The following is a 17519-nucleotide window of genomic DNA, read 5'->3' as shown; positions in this document are numbered from 1 at the left end:
CATTTCAAAAATCCTTGAAAGAGTAGTTGTCAAACAGCTAACAGATCATCTGCAGAGGAATGGCTTATTTGAAGAGTTTCAGTCAGGTTTCAGAGCTCATCACAGCACAGAAACAGCTTTAGTGAAGGTTACAAATGATCTTCTTATGGCCTCTGACAGTGGACTCATCTCTGTGCTTGTCCTGCTAGACCTTAGTGCAGAGTTCGATACTGTTGACCATAATATCCTATTAGAGCAATTGGAACATGCTGTAGGTATTACAGGTACTGCGCTGCAGTGGTTTGTATCATATCTATCTAATAGACTCCAATTTGTTCAAGTAAATGAAGAGTCCTCTTCACACACTAAGGTCTATTATGGTGTTCCTCAGGGTTCAGTGCTAGGACCAATTCTATTTACATTATACATGCTTCCCCTAGGCAGTATCATTAGAAGACATAGCATAAATTTTCACTGCTATGCAGATGATACGCAGCTCTATCTATCCATGAAGCCAGATAACACACACCAATTAGTTAAACTGCAGGAATGTCTTAAAGACATAAAGACCTGGATGGCCGCTAACTTTCTGCTTCTTAATTCAGATAAAACTGAGGTTATTGTACTCGGCCCTGAAAATCTTAGAAATATGGTATCTAACCAGATTCTTACTCTGGATGGCATTACCTTGGCCTCCAGTAACACTGTGAGGAACCTTGGAGTCATTTTTGACCAGGATATGTCCTTCAACGCACATATTAAACAAATATGTAAGACTGCTTTCTTCCATTTGCGCAACATCTCTAAAATTAGAAATATCCTGTCTCAGAGTGACGCTGAAAAACTAGTTCATGCCTTCATTACTTCCAGGCTGGACTACTGTAATTCTTTATTATCAGGATGTCCTAAAAACTCGCTGAAAAGTCTTCAGCTAATCCAAAATGCTGCAGCAAGAGTACTGACAGGGACTAGAAAGAGAGAGCATATTTCTCCTGTTTTGGCTTCCCTTCATTGGCTTCCTGTTAAATCCAGAATTGAATTCAAAATCCTGCTCCTCACTTACAAGGTCTTAAATAATCAGGCCCCATCTTATCTTAATGACCTTGTAGTACCATATCACCCTATTAGAGCACTTTGCTCTCGCACTGCAGGCCTACTTGTTGTCCCTAGGGTATTTAAAAGTAGAATGGGAGGGAGAGCCTTCAGTTTTCAGGCCCCTCTTCTGTGGAACCAGCTTCCAGTTTGGATTCGGGAGACAGACACTATCTCTACTTTCAAGATTAGGCTTAAAACTTTCCTTTTTGCTAAAGCATATAGTTAGGGCTGGACCAGGTGACCCTGAATCCTCCCTTAGTTATGCTGCAATAGACGTAGACTGCCGGGGATTCCCATGATGCATTGAGTTTTTCCTTTCCAGTCACCTTCTCACTCACTATGTGTTAATAGACCTCTCTGCATCGAATCATATCTGTTATTAATCTCTGTCTCTCTTCCACAGCATGTCTTTATCCTGTTTTCCTTCTTTCACCCCAACCGGTCGCAGCAGATGGCCGCCCCTCCCTGAGCCTGGTTCTGTCGAGGTTTCTTCCTGTTAAAAGGGAGTTTTTCCTTCCCACTGTCGCCAAAGTGCTTGCTCATAGGGGGTCATATGATATGATTGTTGGGTTTTTCTCTGTATTTAATATTGTGCTATCTACTGTACAATATAAAGCGCCTTGAGGCGACTTTTGTTGTGATTTGGCGCTATATAAATAAAATTGAATTGAATTGAATATACTTATAAAAACCTGCAGTCTCCCAGACATTAAACAGTTCAGTTATTCAAGAAAAGTCATCCATCCAAAAGTTTTTGTCCATTTTGAAGCTTCACAGGTTTGAGATGATGCTGCTCAATGACCTGCACTCTTCAGCAGGAATCAAAATAAAAATCCTGAGACAAGAAAAAGAAAAAACAACAACATTATTCTGTATATTTGTGGGAGATATCGTCTTATTTCCAGCAACATCAAAATAGTTTCAAGCAACCAAGGATAAAAAAAAGTTGTGGGTTGACTGTGGAAAGGAAAAAGGTGACACAGAGTGATACGGAGGGAGGCGGCTGTGTTTCATATCTGTGGGCCAAAACAAAAGAAGGGTTACATTACTGTTACTTTAACATAAGCAAAAAAAAAAGAAAGTCAAATTATTCCAGTCATTCAGTTCATTTTCTTGCTATCATTTGCAGTGTTGACTTAGCCTTGTAACACCAAGTGTGGCATATTTGATTCATGAGTTTTTGTGAGTTTTTGAGACCTCTACATCATGTGTGTCTCACACTCTCTCTATCCTCTCCGTGCTATCTTGCCATCTTTCTCCGTTTTCCCTGTCCTTGTTCGCTATCTTGCCTCTCTACTATTGCTGCGTGTGTGTGCCGGTTTCTATGTCTTAGTGGGACTCATGCCAGGTTCATGCCTTCCTGATTCCTCTCAAAGCCACTACTTAAGGGAATGGCTGAGATTCAGTCTGTGCGGGAATGTTGAATGACTAACAGTTACTAAAACCCCAGCTCTGGTGCTTATTGGGTTGCTTCATTTACTTGTGTGGAAAACCTACCTGTATTTTCTGTGTGTAGATTCCAGTGGAGAGAACCTTTGAATGACAATTGTGAGCAAACAGGGCTCTGGAGAAAGGGTATCTGGGAACAAACAATCAAGGAGATTCACAAGCACTTTGAAACCAGGACTGTCACTATAAAGGGCTTTGTGTTGAACTGTTTCGCACTTTTTGCACAGATCCAATCCCAGTTCCTTCCAAGAGTCTCTGTGCATTGTGTACCCCTTCTGTTCGAAAAAGCAAGGCATGAAATTCTCCAATGGCAAGTGTCCAAACTTAATGATTCTAAGCAAGCAAAATCATAGCTGTTCAACCCGCCTGGTAAATAATTCAAAAGCAAACACACTATATTAAACTAATAAAAGTTGAGATCAAAAATGTCAAGATTCAACTTTCGGAATTAACTCAAAATGAATCTCTATCAATACTTGATAAGAAATTAATCAAACAAAAATAAGATTCAATTTAAGGAATTGACTCACTTAATTGACTCACTTAATTGAATATATATTAAACAGATAAGAGTCAATCAAAGAAAATCATATGGCTATAAACAGAATCGCAGTTAATTTGAAAACTGTTAACGGTTATCAGTCTGACAAAAATCAATTATGAGATCAAGCTTAGATTAAATGTAAAAGCAAGACTATTAACTTGTCATCAATCAATAACAGAAATTAATCTAAGATCAACTGCTCAATTAATAAGATCAATAAAAACAAATAGCAATTACTCTAAAAGTGTTAACTGATAGCTCGATTAAAAGATCAAGATACAAAGATCAGATGCAAGAAAAAATAGCAGTTAACCCTGAGAGTGCATCAACCGATAACAGAAATCAATGTCACGATCAAATGCAAGGATCAGAAACAAATACAGTTAAATCTATAGCTGTCAGTTGATTACTGACTGATAACAAAATCAATTAAACCAATCAAATTTCCAAAACAGGCACAAAAACAAAAAAACAGTTAACTTTTAGCTGTTTCCTGTCCAGAATCAGAATACAAAACCAATTAGTGGTTAACTCGATAGCTGTAACTGATATCAGAAATCAGCTCAAAGGAAACTCAGAATACAAAACCAATTATCAGTTAACTTCTAAAGGTATTAACTGATAACAACTGATAGCAAATCAATAGAAGAATCAGAATGTAAAATGAACATAAAACAAATACCAGTTAGTTCTATAGCTACCAACTGATAACAGAAAACAACAATTTAATGGAAACTCAGAGTACAAAGCCAAATAGCAGTTAACTCTGTATGTATTAAATGACAACAACTGATAACAAATCATACCCATGCTCTCCCTTAGCAGAAAAAAACTACACTGAGAGCTCTCACACCCACACACACACAAACACACGCACACACACCCACACACACACACACACCCACCCACCCACCCACCCCCCCCCACACACACACACACACACACACACACACACACACAGGAGTATTGATCACAACCTCCTTGCGATTTGCAACTGGTTTTAATCCTGTTATTCACCTTTATTTTATCTAATTTAACCTGCTAGCAAAAGGTTAAAACTTAACCTTTGACCTAATTCAAACTGGTTACATTTCTCATTAATTCATACTCTTGATTTATTTCCTTGTTTAGTCTATTATTTCCTTATCCTTATTTAATCTCTATTTAACCGTTTAACCTGTTTTAATCTGGCCTTTGACCTATTAACTTTTAACTTAACCGTACCCTTGTTTTGACTTTTGACTTATTTTTTCCTTGTAACCAAAATAACGCCTTTTTCTTATATTTTCATTTCATTACATGCTTGTAATTTTCTTATTTATCTTAATCCTTAATTTAACCTTTGACCTATTTCCTTAACTGTAATAAAACCTCGTTTATCTATTTCCTTGTTAACCATAACCTAAACTTGTAATTCCAACTTTATGCATTAAACATGTATCATATCATATAAACACTTTATCAATTTGACTGAGACAACTTCAACAACTCACCGCTCACATTTAAATTTGGTATATATCCAATTTTGTGAATTTCGATAGAAACAGGCTCTGCTTACCTTTATTTTGAAGGCCTTCTCTTAGTGTGACCAGAATCAGTTGTCTCTTGAGTTCTAGCTAGAGTTGGATGTCTCAAGACCGGTCTTGGTCTCGAGACTGGTTTTGAGACCACTTTTATGTGGTCTTGGTCTTGTCTTGGTCTCGACGGACTTTGGTCTTGGTCTCGGATCCCTCGGTCTTGTCTTGGTCTCGCTGTCTCGGTCTTGCTGTCTCAGATCGACATAGTGGTCGGGAGATTTGGAGTCAACAGTATCCATAACACACAACGTAATATTCGATAATGTGTCATGCTCAAAAGCATCAGCTCTAAGAGCCGTGCTTAGAGAGTGAATTGTAGTGAATCAGAAGAGTCGACTCCCATCGAGCGAGAACCGGCTCCTCACTTAATTTCCTTTTGCTGCTCAGCTCTCACACAGTGGCTCAGCTATGCTCCAATCCCTCCATATTGTGGCCAATCACATGCGAGGATATAGGATAATATCATTATGTGAAAAACAGAGAGGGTGAGAGACGCGACACTCAAGTGGAGCGTGCGTCTGTCCTCTCAGTAAGTGAGTGAGACAGTAGACAGCGGTGAAGAGGGCTGTGCGAGTGCATCGCAAAAGTACATAAATATGCTTGACACCCGTAAACGAAGCAGCATCTGGCTGCAGTTTAAAGACTTTTTTGTCTCGGTCTCGGTCTTGGTCTCTTCTCGACTTTGTCTTGGTCTTGACTCGGTCTGTCTTGGTCTTGGTCTTGTCTTGGTCTTGATACCCTCTGGTCTTGGTATTGTTTTGGTCTTGGTTTAGGCGGTCTTGACTACAAGTCTAGTTCTAGCGTCTGATAGCAACTCCGTCAGCCTTCCCAATTGTCCTTTTCTCCTTTCCAACTGAAAAAATCCAATCGTTGTCACCAGTTTGTCGTGTTCAGATTTTTTCACAAGGAAGTACAGGAGAAATATCTGTCGTTTAAAGGATTTAATTTCCTTTGGCAGTTGAAATTACAATTTACAGCGCTGGACCTCTGTGTGAAATCAAGCATCTGTCTTCACTTAAAGGATGACCCTCATCGGGCTGTGCAGTTTTTATACTGCGACAATAGCAAATTATTATTATGGCTATCTTCTTCCAGAAGCAACGTGGCAGTCCTGCCGTCTCCTTACAAATCCTCTCCATTCACGTCTGCTACTTGTCGACCTTCTATCTTCTCCTTTTTCCTGGAATCAGAAAGAAAGACACAAAAACACTCCCTGCCTAGCCTTGATTATTTAATATCACTGATTCTAATATCTAGTTCAGGACATTCGTTTGGACTCCCTTGGCCCAAAGAATATCCTTCTAACAATTACCAAGTGTGATGTGTAAGCATGCTGCAAATCCCTCTGCGCTACTGCGTCAACCCCCAATATTTCAGCCCAGTCATAGCGCTAGACGAAGCGTTTGACCCTAAAGACAGGGAGCACCAACACATTTATGAAAACACACATTGTGTATACAAAAAATAAAAAAAAATAAAAACAGCTTTTTAAAATCATTTTCAACCCTAACAAAATACAAAGTAATTTTACCCCTTCAAAAACAAAACTTTTGAGTGCACTTTGTAGTCGAAAGCTGGACGTTGTGTTTTTTTCATGACATATATACCTGTATACACTGGACATATACTCACATATATACTATATAATCATATATACTCGTATACACCATATATACCTACACTGGAGTGTTTTATATAATGGAATCACTGAGATAAGCATTTAACCTACACGACCGAATCACAAGACCCACGTATTTAGGTCAAATATTATCTACAATTATAATAATGAAGCTTGTGCCACTTGTTGTATAAGCACATGTTGATTAATACTGTTTGAAATTAGTAAGAGATTAATAAGTAACCTTTGATGGTGTTATGGCCAACGGTGACAAGTCCAAACATAGGTTTAAATAAACTTGGTCCTGCTACAGATGCACCTGGGAGCCTGTCTGCCCGTCTTTGCTGCCAGAAAGTTGTGAACCACACTTCTTTAACAAATATAGTAAACAAACCTGAGAATGTACCTGGGACTCTTGTTGCCCGTCTCTGCCGTTGTGAAAAACCCTTCCTTAAAGCTTAACTTTTATACTAGCCTATCCCTGGCAGCAAACCCGACAAAGTTGGATTAATTGTGTTTGCCCTGCGGTCGGTTTGATGTTTGTAGTTTTGGACTCTGGCCATGAAACTGTCAATGGGACCCAATTAAAAATGATGGCTGCTGGGAATAGCGCTTGGAAAGTTGTGTAACACAAGTGTCGGAAATTAAAAACGAAACTAAGTGCGAATTGACAACTGATTGGGAAAAATTATTGAGAAACATATTACATCGATAATTGGGGTAATATTGACATTTGTATAGTTGAGAAAATACTAGATTATACTGGAATTTGGACGCGGAAATCAACTTTCTTCTAACCTGAGCGGTGCTTGGACAATCTTTCAAAATTTGCGACTCGACAACTTACTACCTCACATTTTCAACCAGTGTTCACACTTTAGGAAGCAGAGGGCAGGATAAGGCAGAAACAATTTTATTCAGAACTGTGAAAGCGGAGTCAGTTTTAATGCTGTCGGGGGATGAGATGGAGGACGGTCAGACCTCTGAGCTTTCTCAGAGGAGGACAGTTTTTGAGGACTCTGTGTGACAGCACCTAACATCCATAAGAAGAAGAACTGTCTAATATAGGAGACAGAAGATTGTAGCCATTACAATATCATCTAGACGGAGATAAAAGAACCTTTTCAGTTGAATACACACAGTTTGATTCCTTTTTTATCCAGTTGATTTATACATTATGTAAATGTAGATGTCTCCTGTCTTTATCAGTTTACTTTCAACTATAATGAAATTGCGTTGATATTTTTCTAGGATGAAACATAAAAACAGGACAGGTGATCATCTGATTACATTAAACAGAAAACAGGCAACCAGGTTTTTAGAAAAAACAACAACCCCAAAACAGCACACAAACCAGAGGGAGAAGCTCATTTTTCGGGGTAGCATCGGAATTGAAAATCAGGGGAATAAAGCCCCTTCAAAAGTGAGAACTCTTAAACAGAATGCATGTTGCAGGATGCCATGGATAGGAAATCTCCTTTTCCCCTCACAGGCTGGTGTCCAGTATGGCATCTGAAAAAAAAATCCCACAACTTCACAGCTCTAACGTATACAATACCTCTTGTCCATAATGGACTTTGGGTGTTATCGTTTTGCCTCTGATCAGGCTACTCAAAACCTGGTATGTCCTTCATCTGAACTCTCACCTTCTTGCTTTGATATCTGGCCCTCCTCCACCTCATCTCCTGGCAGCTCTAAGTGTGAGTCCACTTCCACACTTCTGAGTAAAAGTCCTTCTACCTGACTCAGCCAGCATATCATTCTGTGATAAGACAAGACCTAATGTCCACCTCAAGGGACAGAAGATAAAAAAAAGAATAACAATTAAAAAAAACCAATAATGCAACATGTTTCTTTGAAATACAATACTTAGATTATCTTAAAAAAATTTAACTATCATAACATTTTTTCAGTTGAATACAAAAACTGAGGGTTTAAATAAACCAAGGCTGATTAGGAAAAGAGGAACAGAAAGCAGGTGTAACCAATGAGCAAGCAAGTAAAGCAAACGTGAGACACAAATTAGAAAAAAAACTACCAAACTAAAGCAAGAACATGAGAACAACAGAAAAAGACACTGAAGGAGAAACACAAGGGAGGCATAAAATACAAAATGTAAACAAAACTATAAGCAGGAACTAAGAGCTTGAGGCTAATTATAAAAAGGAGAATACACAAAGAAAATAGAAACACTAAGCAAACTAAGACTCATCAGAATATACTGACATGAACCAAAACTTGAACAGAGAAAAACACTGAATCAAAGACTCAGAACAATCAGGCAGTTATTGACTGTAAAGGATTTTCATCCAAGTATTTATAAAAAATAATTAGATTCAGTGTGACGTTCGTTTGTACAATTACTTTTGAGCCTCTTGAAATGACTTTTGCACCTTTTGCAATGCAAAGTTGACCACCTCTACATTATCTTTGTGCAGTGGTTAACAGAAGTGCAAACCACATTATATCATTAAAAAGAAAATCAGAGCAAAATACTGGTTCTGGAACACCACATTGCAACAAACAACAAGCTCCTCAACAAGCCTTTCAACCCCACCTTTAAAAGCTGGGAAGTAAGATTTGCACCAACCCGCTCAGCTAAATGTGGAAAGAATAATCAAAGGTCTTCCAAAGTTCATATTCTCAAGCTCTCTTACACTCAGGCATTTTACATGGCAAGCCCTCCTTAGTGACTTACAGTAAGTGCAATCACAGAGCTTGGCGGTTATCCCTGAGGATGTAGGGTCTATATATGGACATCCTCTTTCCCTCTACATCCCAGAACATGGCTTCAGCTTCCTATTTAGTGAGAAAAGAAACTACGCTGTCAGAGCTGACCAATCAGCAGACATCTACTCAAATGTCTGACCAATAAGCCTGCAAACATAGAAAGGGAAAGTAACCCAGTGTATATAAGAACTGCCTTCATGGCAGTTTGGTTAGCAGACATGTGGTACAGCAGAGAGCAGCGCTTGACAGAGAAATCAGGAGCTATGAAGTGGTTGGCAGAAAATATTAAGGTGCTTTACATTGCCAGTGACTGTATGGAGCCTTATGTTGAGGTAAGATTACTCTGCTGAATGTATTCATGTTAGGAAGTACAGTGAGGTTACTGTGGAGGTTCAAATGTTTTCTGTCACCATGCATTGTAGTTTTGTTGCCATCCAGTAGGTCTGGTTTTGTGGTTAAAATGAATTACAACCTTTGTACTTGAGGCCATTAAACTTATATCTGTAATGCAGTAAACATTTCCCAAATAACAAAAAAAAAAGGAGAGCAGTGAATAGCGGTGTAACATGATGACACGTTTTCTGCTTGCCTCTTTCAGATCATCACAGTGAAAGAGTCCAAACGCTGCCAGAGTCTGTGCAGCTCAGAGGCCTCTGAGGCAGAAGAGCCAGAGTACCAGCTGGAAGTTGATGATGATCTCCCTGTCCTCACTGACCAGAGTCATCTGCTAGATGACTATCACCTAGAAAAAGTAAGTAACACTCATTTATATATATGTGTGTGTGGATCACAGCTATCAAAAGTTTTTCTCCTGAAGAACTGAGAAAATTATGATTAGGGTAATTCATCTCAAATCGTCCAATTGCTTAGATGATTTTCTGCTTCACCATCTCCAATTTTCAGCTAAAATTTTACAACAGCCATTATTTATGACATAAGTGGCAGCAATGCCCGGAAGTTGTGCTCACACCGTAAAATGTTTATGCAAATTGTAGACAGTCAAGCAGAAGAACAGTATTGATTTTAGATGGAATGACGTATTAGTTTTGTCAGGACATGATTTGATGAGCAACTCTTTTGTCAAACAGCTTGCTGCTCACATGCCAGCAAGGACCCAGGGTTATCAATGGCAGCTGGTCTACAGCACAGCCGTCCATGGGAGCAGTCTGAAGACTCTGTACAGGAACATGGCTGAGGTGGACAGCCCTGTGCTGCTGGTGGTCAAAGACATGCACAAAAAGGTTTGTATCCTGCTCTTTAGTCTCCAGGACTTTTCTGTACCAAGAAAATTAAACTGATTCCCCCATTACCAGCATCTCCTTTAACAAACTGGCGTCTTGGTGTATTTTCAGGTGTTTGGGGCTTTTTCTTCAGATCCATTCAGAGTCAGTAAATACTGCTACGGTACCGGAGAAACCTTCTTGTTCAGCTTCAATCCCGACTTCCAGGTAAGAGTTGAATCATTATTAATGTTTTACCTCTAGTCTATTTACAGGATGATTTTTTCATGAAATAATTTCACTTATTGTGAAAATCTGCACAGAGTTTAAGATGTTTTTATGTCTTTGTTATCTAGGTATACAAGTGGAGTGGGGTGAACTCGTACTTTGTGAGTGGAAACTGGGATTCATTGCAGCTCGGTGGAGGAGGGTAAGTTATACAGTTATTTATTTATTGTCTTATAAAATACATTCACATAACTAAAACGCAGCTGTTGTTGCTGTAAAGTATTAAAAAGCAAGAGTATAAAATAATCACTTCAGCAGCTCCATGTGACATATTTAGGTTTACAGTGTGACTTATGTATAAGTAACAATGAGTTTTCAAAGATCTGATATTAAAGTGCTATTGTTTTCTCTGTCTTTAGGAGTGGCTTTGCCCTGTGGCTGGATGCTGATCTGTACCGTGGTTCCAGCTTTTCCAGTCCGACTTTTCACAATGCACCTCTCTCCACAAATGAGGACTTTATTGTACAAGACCTGGAGGTCTGGACTGTGCAGAATTGACTGTGAACATCTAAAAAGCCGAGCTAAAAACAAAGCAGGACCTGTTGTTCTGTGTGGAGCTCCCACACTTCAAGGCGTGTGGGTCGTTTAGCCACTACTGTACGTATCCTGGTGGAGCGTCTGCTGTCGTCTGTGCACCTGGTTCAGTTTTTTCTTGCACAGTATGAAGCCTGCTGATGGGGCAGCCACTCTAATGGGATTCAAGATTCAAGAAAGAGTCTATTTTTATGTTATTTTTACATCAATGCATATTTATAAAATGACAATTTTAAAAGGATTTTTTAAAGTTTACATCTGTGTTTAAGTGTCAGTGTGTTTTCATATTATATTAACTATTTAATAGTAAAATCACTGTAACACTGGTAGGACCAAAAACCGCTGATCTGAACTGGTTTTAACATGTTCCATGTAAGTGAGGATCAAAATAGGAGCGCTGAATATAATATAAGGACAACGTTGGACTACAAAAGTTGATTGTTTGCTGCTTGAGGAAGAAGACCTTAACTGAAAAATATAAGTTCTGCTTTATGTAAGTGAAACACCAGCCTGCCTGTGTGGAGAGAAAAACACTTTGAATAAAATGTCAAATACATTGCCTAGTTGTTGGTTATTTGTTTATTTAAATACACTTACAGGAAATTGTAAAAGTTTATATATGACTGCCAGGCGGTGCAGGTGCTACTTTTTTCTTGTGAAAAAGTTTCCTGTTGATACTGTCGCTGTCATTTCTTAGTATAAGAACTTTTACCAAGTCACTGAGGTAGTCAGCAGTTATTACGAATAACATCAAAATACCATGTTACTGATAGTCTGATACTGCCTCTGTTCCTTTGTTAATTGTTCTTTCTTTTGAAGAACTACATTAAAGTTTATTTCTTCCTTCTTGCAGTTGCTTTCATATTTTGCTGTAACAACTTTCACCATATCACTGAGATACAACGGGTAAACAAGTAAAAAAGTATTGAACACATCACCAATTTTCTCATTAAATATATTTGTAAAGGTGCTATTCACACAAAACCCATCCAATCCACACGTTATGTGTAATAATGGGGAAAAGTATTGAACACGCTTACAAAAATCTATTCAATACTTTGTACTTTGCATGGTTGGTGACTACAGCTTCAAAATGCCTCCTATATGAAGAGAAACTAGTCGCATACATTGGCTAGGTGTGATTTTGTCCCATTCTTCCACACAAACAGTCCTGATGGTTCAGTGGACCCCTTCTGTGACCTTTAGTTCTTTCCATAGAATTTCATTTGGATTCAGGTCAGCTGATTGGCTGGATCACTTTAGCAGCTTTATTTTATTCCTCTGAAACCTCCTTGGCTGTGTGTTCGAGATCATTGTCTTGATGAAACATCCACCCTCGTTTCATTATCATCATCATCCTGGCAGCAGAGACATTTTTTCATTCATCCTTCCTTCAGTTATATGAAGCATGCCAGTGTTGTATGCTGATACGGATGTTGACGTAGTTACCGACATCTGGTTAGAATTTCATGTCAATAAAATTCTAAGAAACATATTTACTTAGAAAACTGTTGACGTGTATTTATTTTACCTGCTGTAAATACCGAAAGAAAGCACTTCAGATATTTAAACAGAGAATCCATACAGGAAGAAAATTGGTTCAATGGCCTGCACTCTACAGTTTTGAAAAAACTAAACAAAAAAACCCAGAAGAAATTAACTGTAAAAAATTGTGGACTTTGAAAACTGACTAAACTAAAATAAAAATATAAGGGAAATATCCTTAACTTTATAATCTGTTAATTTAGTAAAATGTATTTCCAACTTGCCTGATGAGGCACTGCTAGGCTTGATTATTGAGACTCAGGATGTCTACAAGCCTGTGAGTCAACTGTTTTCAAGAATGCATGTGTTTTTTGTAATACCTGTACTTGTTTGACTAAATTTTTCCTCTGACATAAAACTTCCATATAGTAATATTTGAAAAAAGAAAAAAAAGAAGCTAAAACTGGTACTGAAACTAATAAAAACTAAAAAAAAACAAAAACCTAAACATTTTTAAACAATAAAAAGTAAAGTTGAAAATAAAATGAACCAAAAAAAATGTCAGTATGAAATTAAAAAAAAAAGTACTTGGAAAATACAAAATCATAATAACTGTAATAATTGTCAGTCTGTCGCAGGGCTAGCACATTGAGATAGACAACAATTCACACTTACAACCAGTTTAAATTCACTAAACAGAGAACACACACACACACACACACACACACACGCACACACACACACACACACACATGTCTGGTTTGCTATCCTCGTGGGGACATCCCATTGACATAATGCTTTCCCTAGCCCCTTACCCTAACCCTAACCATTAAAAATGAATGCCTAACCCTAACCCTTACCCTAAACCTAACCATAACCTAATTGTAACCCTGACAGTAAAACCGCATTTTGAGTGTGAAAATTGCTTTCAACCCCGAGGGGACCTGGATTTTGGTCCCCACGGTGCAGAAAGTCCCCACCAGGATAGTAAAAGTCAGATTTTGGTCCCCACCAGGATAGTACGAACCCGTACACACACACACACACACACACACACACACACACACAGAGGCCCGAGCCTGGCTTTGAGCCCAGAACCTGTGCTGATCACCACGCTACAATCATCAGCTGCTTCTGTTCCAAAGAAACTAAACAAAAGCATTGTGATGAGAAGCCACGATTAAAAGGTACATACAGTAATGACTAATGATTTTATTTTGTTATTGTGTTGCACAGAATACATCAAGCCCAGCCCAAACAGGCTTTCAACACCCCCCGCAACCAGAAATCACAGCCAGAGTAGCACCACGACTGACAACTACTAAACAAATAGCCGCCATCTAAGTCATTAACACCAAAATGATTAATCAACCACTGCATTCTGCCACCATAGGTGCACAAATGCTGTTCGATTTTTAACAGACATTCTATTGACATCAGATACGCTTCAGTTATCATAGCAAGGATGTTATAAAGGAAACTGTAAACATTTTCCTATTCACATATTCAAACAACCTCCTGTGTGTTTTTAAAACGGCCAACTTCAAAACTACGTCAAAACAATCAAAACAGCCCTGACCCATGAAGCCAAAGACTCCTCTAGACTCCTGAAGGTGTTCTGTCGTACCTGCGCCAAGATGGTAACTGAAGTCCTGTAAGCTATGAGGTGGGGCCTCCGTGGATCAGAACGAGTTGTCCAGCAAGTGGACTGAGATCTGGGGGATTTGGGGGGCCAAGTCAACGTTTCAAACTCACTGTTGTGCTCTTCAAACCATCCCTGAACCATTTCTGCTTTGTGGCAGATTGTGGGAAGGCCCTGCTGAAAGAGGCCACAGCAATCAGGGAATGTCGTTTCCTGGAAAGGGTCTGCAACAATGATTAAATAGGTGGAAGGTGTCAAAGTAACATTCACATGGACCTAAGTTTTCCCAGCAGAACATTGCTCAACACTGTAAAAGAAAAGAGTCAGACCAGGTCACATTCTTCCATTGCCAGTATGGATGTAATATATCCCACCCACTAACAGGTGCCGTGATGCGGAGATGATCAACATTATGCACCTGTTATGATATTAAGCCTGATCGGTGCATAATAGTATCATGGGGTGCTACAGCTCACTATGTGATTTAGTCCAAAGAAATACTTTTTTTCTGCAAAATTCACATTTTTGCCTGACTGCTCAAGAAATCCATCTCATATCACCTTGAACACCTTCAACTACAGTCTTTATCCTTGCAGCATAGTTTAATGCAGAGGAGGCGCACTTGTTTGCAAACACCTAACAACAGACCATAACGTATATGTACCCATTGCATGTGTCACAGGGGAAAGGAACTAAGAAAGACCAACAGTAAAGGAAAACCACGGCTAACCACACTGAGTAAATGCAGGGGCGGGTTGGTAGGTGGTTAGTTTTGTTTAAGTTACATAGTGGAGCAGTTTCACTGCAGCCTTGACTAACAATACAGCATCACTTAACGTCTATCTCAGTTATGCTTTGTGCTGTTGACTTTAGACCTCAGAGTCTTTAATGAAACACTTCCACTTTAATATTCTCTAGCCTGAGCAAATTAACCCTTAGTTATCCCTTTCTATTTGGATCATATAGTAAGATAACTGTCTGGTTTTGTTCTCTGACAGTAAGTGTTGAGTTTATTTTTATTTATTTATTTATTTCTGTGAGACAACCATCCACAGAACAATAAATTCCTACTGCAGTGTGGCAGTGTTGACTATTCAGAGAGTGCTGAAAATACGACTTATATAAAAAGTTATATATGAGGGCCCTTCTGGTTTCATCAGAGAACATGAAAGGTGCGTTTGAGACAATTGTTAGTGTGTGACAGATTCGGTCACCAGGGAAAGTAGAAGATATGTCGCCATCTTCTGACAATTCTGTTCCCTGACATCTGCAATAAGGATCGACGAACGATCGAGCTTGATGCGTTCGATGTTCTCTTGGATCGACGCAGCATGCCTGATTGTTGACAGCTCCGTACACCACAATGGCCGAAATCCAGGATACACAACCTGCTCGGGTTGATATTTCCAAAAGCAACAGCAATGTGCCAGCCGAAGGATATGATAAGAAATGTATTTTCTGCAGGATTGTAAACAATGAAATGGGCACAGAGCTTCTTCACTGTGTAAGAATATTGTAATAAATAATTATGAATGCGTTGCTAGCTAGCCTAAGACACTTTAATTGTCAATACCTGCGTTTACGAGTAGTAAAAGCTCTGAAACTAGTCCTTCAGAGACTTTTAATTTCACTGTAAACGAGTGTAATTGAGTGGTATTGTAGCTAGTTAGTCCCATAGCTGTGGAGTTATTGATTTACTGTGCTGAAAGGTGTGGCTCACCCCCGACATATACCGAAGGCTGGTTGGTTAAACCGTAGCATCAGTTCATATTAAAAATACAGAGAATAATAAGCACATATTTATACATATACATATACATAAATCAGACTCCAATAAATTACATTATATTCAGTATACTAATTGCATTTGGCACCAATGCTAGAGGCATTCTGTAATGTCGTTCACGTTTAAAGTGTAAATGTGTGTGTTATGTTCTGTTATTACTGCAGGATGAAGAGATCTCATGTTTCAGAGACATCAAACCTGGAGCCCCCCATCACTACCTTGTTGTCCCAACCAAACATGTAGGAAACTGTAAATCCCTAACTAAAGAGCACCTACCATTGGGTAAAGTTTAATCTGCATACTTTTTAAGTAATGCTTATGGATTTTCATTTTATATCAGCTCAGACAATATTGCTGACATATTACTGACTAATGCTGTGGATGGTTGGAAACTATTTTTAAAAAAAGTAACTGCAAATGTTTAAAATGGATCATCTGTTTTTGTTTTTTATGTCCAGTGAAGCGGATGGTCGACAAAGGGAAGGAGATCCTGGAAAAAAACAACATAACGGACCTCAGTGATGTCAGGTGGGTTTCATTTTGGTTCTTCACAGCTCTCCATGGTAATTTGCATTAGTGGGTTATGAATGTATGAGCTTCAGACAGTTTTAGTAATTCATCTTTTGTTGCCAGACAACCAAATATTCACAGTTTTGGGGTCAGTTTTGTTTTTTAGTTACCAATTGAACATTAGCACTTAATCTAGTCAGAATTATAGTAGATCATTTGTAATGCAGTTTAATTGCTTAACCTTAGTAACAGTTTGCTTTGTTGTTGTATCAGCTAAAATGAGTTAAAAAACAAAAAATAAGTAGTATCTCTAAACCCTTTTCTTTTCCTGCAGATTTGGTTTCCACTGGCCTCCATTCTGTTCTGTCACACACCTCCACCTTCACGTCCTGGCACCTGCCAGTCAAATGGGCTTTATGTCACGTCTCTTCTACAGACTCAACTCCTACTGGTTCATCACAGTAAGCGCCGTACTTCAGTACTACAAGTTACTGCGTAGAAATTTTATTTTAACTTTCTGTGTGGAAGTGGAAATTTCAAATGAAAAAATGTAGACCAGTGTCAGTCTCTACCTTGTTCTGTATAAGGACATTGCTGTGTAAACCTGGTTTTAAGTAACTTGATTGCATCAGTGAACTGCCCTCTAGATTTGCATTGTCAACACATTAATATATTCAGTTCAGTAACTCCTAGTGATATCATCTTAGTTCACCCAGGTGATGTTTTAGTCACAGTAAGACTGCTGACAGTCTGACTTCTGTTCTGTCTGCCTTTGTTAATGTTTTGCAGGCAGACCAGCTGATTGAGCTTCTCAACTCTAAAGGCGAGACAAACTGATCACTTGGATCTTGCCATATGTGACTGACTGCACTGAGGTGACTTGCAATCAGGCGTCTTGCAGATATCATATTGGAAACTACTTTGCTGACTGTTTGGCTACAACTAATGACAGTATTTTAAACAGGTGATATACCTGCGTGAGATTTTGTATCCTAAGTAGTATGAGACTTAAAGCCTTAAAGCCTCTTTTAAAATGCCTAACAAGTGCTGTAAGGAACACTG

General features: G+C 38.8%; 2 protein-coding genes across 2 annotated transcripts; both read left to right on the top strand.

Moving 5' to 3' along the window:
• The first annotated feature begins 9221 nt into the window (after positions 1-9221).
• LOC134637501 (nuclear receptor coactivator 7-like) lies at positions 9222-11555 on the top strand. Its single transcript, XM_063487951.1, has 6 exons — positions 9222-9324; positions 9591-9743; positions 10081-10233; positions 10345-10440; positions 10569-10642; positions 10860-11555. The coding sequence occupies exons 1-6, from the start codon at positions 9256-9258 to the stop codon at positions 10996-10998; spliced, it is 684 nt and encodes a 227-aa protein (XP_063344021.1). The 5' UTR covers positions 9222-9255; the 3' UTR covers positions 10999-11555.
• Positions 11556-15476: 3921 nt separating this feature from the next.
• On the top strand, positions 15477-17358 carry hint3 (histidine triad nucleotide binding protein 3). Its single transcript, XM_063488072.1, has 5 exons — positions 15477-15665; positions 16112-16229; positions 16406-16475; positions 16792-16918; positions 17247-17358. The coding sequence occupies exons 1-5, from the start codon at positions 15525-15527 to the stop codon at positions 17292-17294; spliced, it is 504 nt and encodes a 167-aa protein (XP_063344142.1). The 5' UTR covers positions 15477-15524; the 3' UTR covers positions 17295-17358.
• The last annotated feature ends 161 nt before the right edge of the window (positions 17359-17519 follow it).

This window comes from Pelmatolapia mariae, linkage group LG10_11, assembly GCF_036321145.2.
Source record: "Pelmatolapia mariae isolate MD_Pm_ZW linkage group LG10_11, Pm_UMD_F_2, whole genome shotgun sequence".
Lineage (NCBI taxonomy): Eukaryota > Metazoa > Chordata > Actinopteri > Cichliformes > Cichlidae > Pelmatolapia > Pelmatolapia mariae.
This window is presented reverse-complemented; position numbering and strand designations above follow the sequence as displayed.

Bases quoted from the DNA above. Each gene is read 5' to 3' on its own strand.
- LOC134637501 (XM_063487951.1), top strand. From the start codon at position 9,256: ATGAAGTGGTTGGCAGAAAATATTAAGGTGCTTTACATTGCCAGTGAC. The intron at 10,234-10,344 runs GTTTGTATCCTG...GTGTATTTTCAG, and splicing joins TCAAAGACATGCACAAAAAG to GTGTTTGGGGCTTTTTCTTC. The intron at 10,441-10,568 runs GTAAGAGTTGAA...TTTGTTATCTAG, and splicing joins GCTTCAATCCCGACTTCCAG to GTATACAAGTGGAGTGGGGT.
- hint3 (XM_063488072.1), top strand. From the start codon at position 15,525: ATGGCCGAAATCCAGGATACACAACCTGCTCGGGTTGATATTTCCAAA. The intron at 15,666-16,111 runs GTAAGAATATTG...TTATTACTGCAG, and splicing joins GCACAGAGCTTCTTCACTGT to GATGAAGAGATCTCATGTTT. The intron at 16,919-17,246 runs GTAAGCGCCGTA...AATGTTTTGCAG, and splicing joins ACTCCTACTGGTTCATCACA to GCAGACCAGCTGATTGAGCT.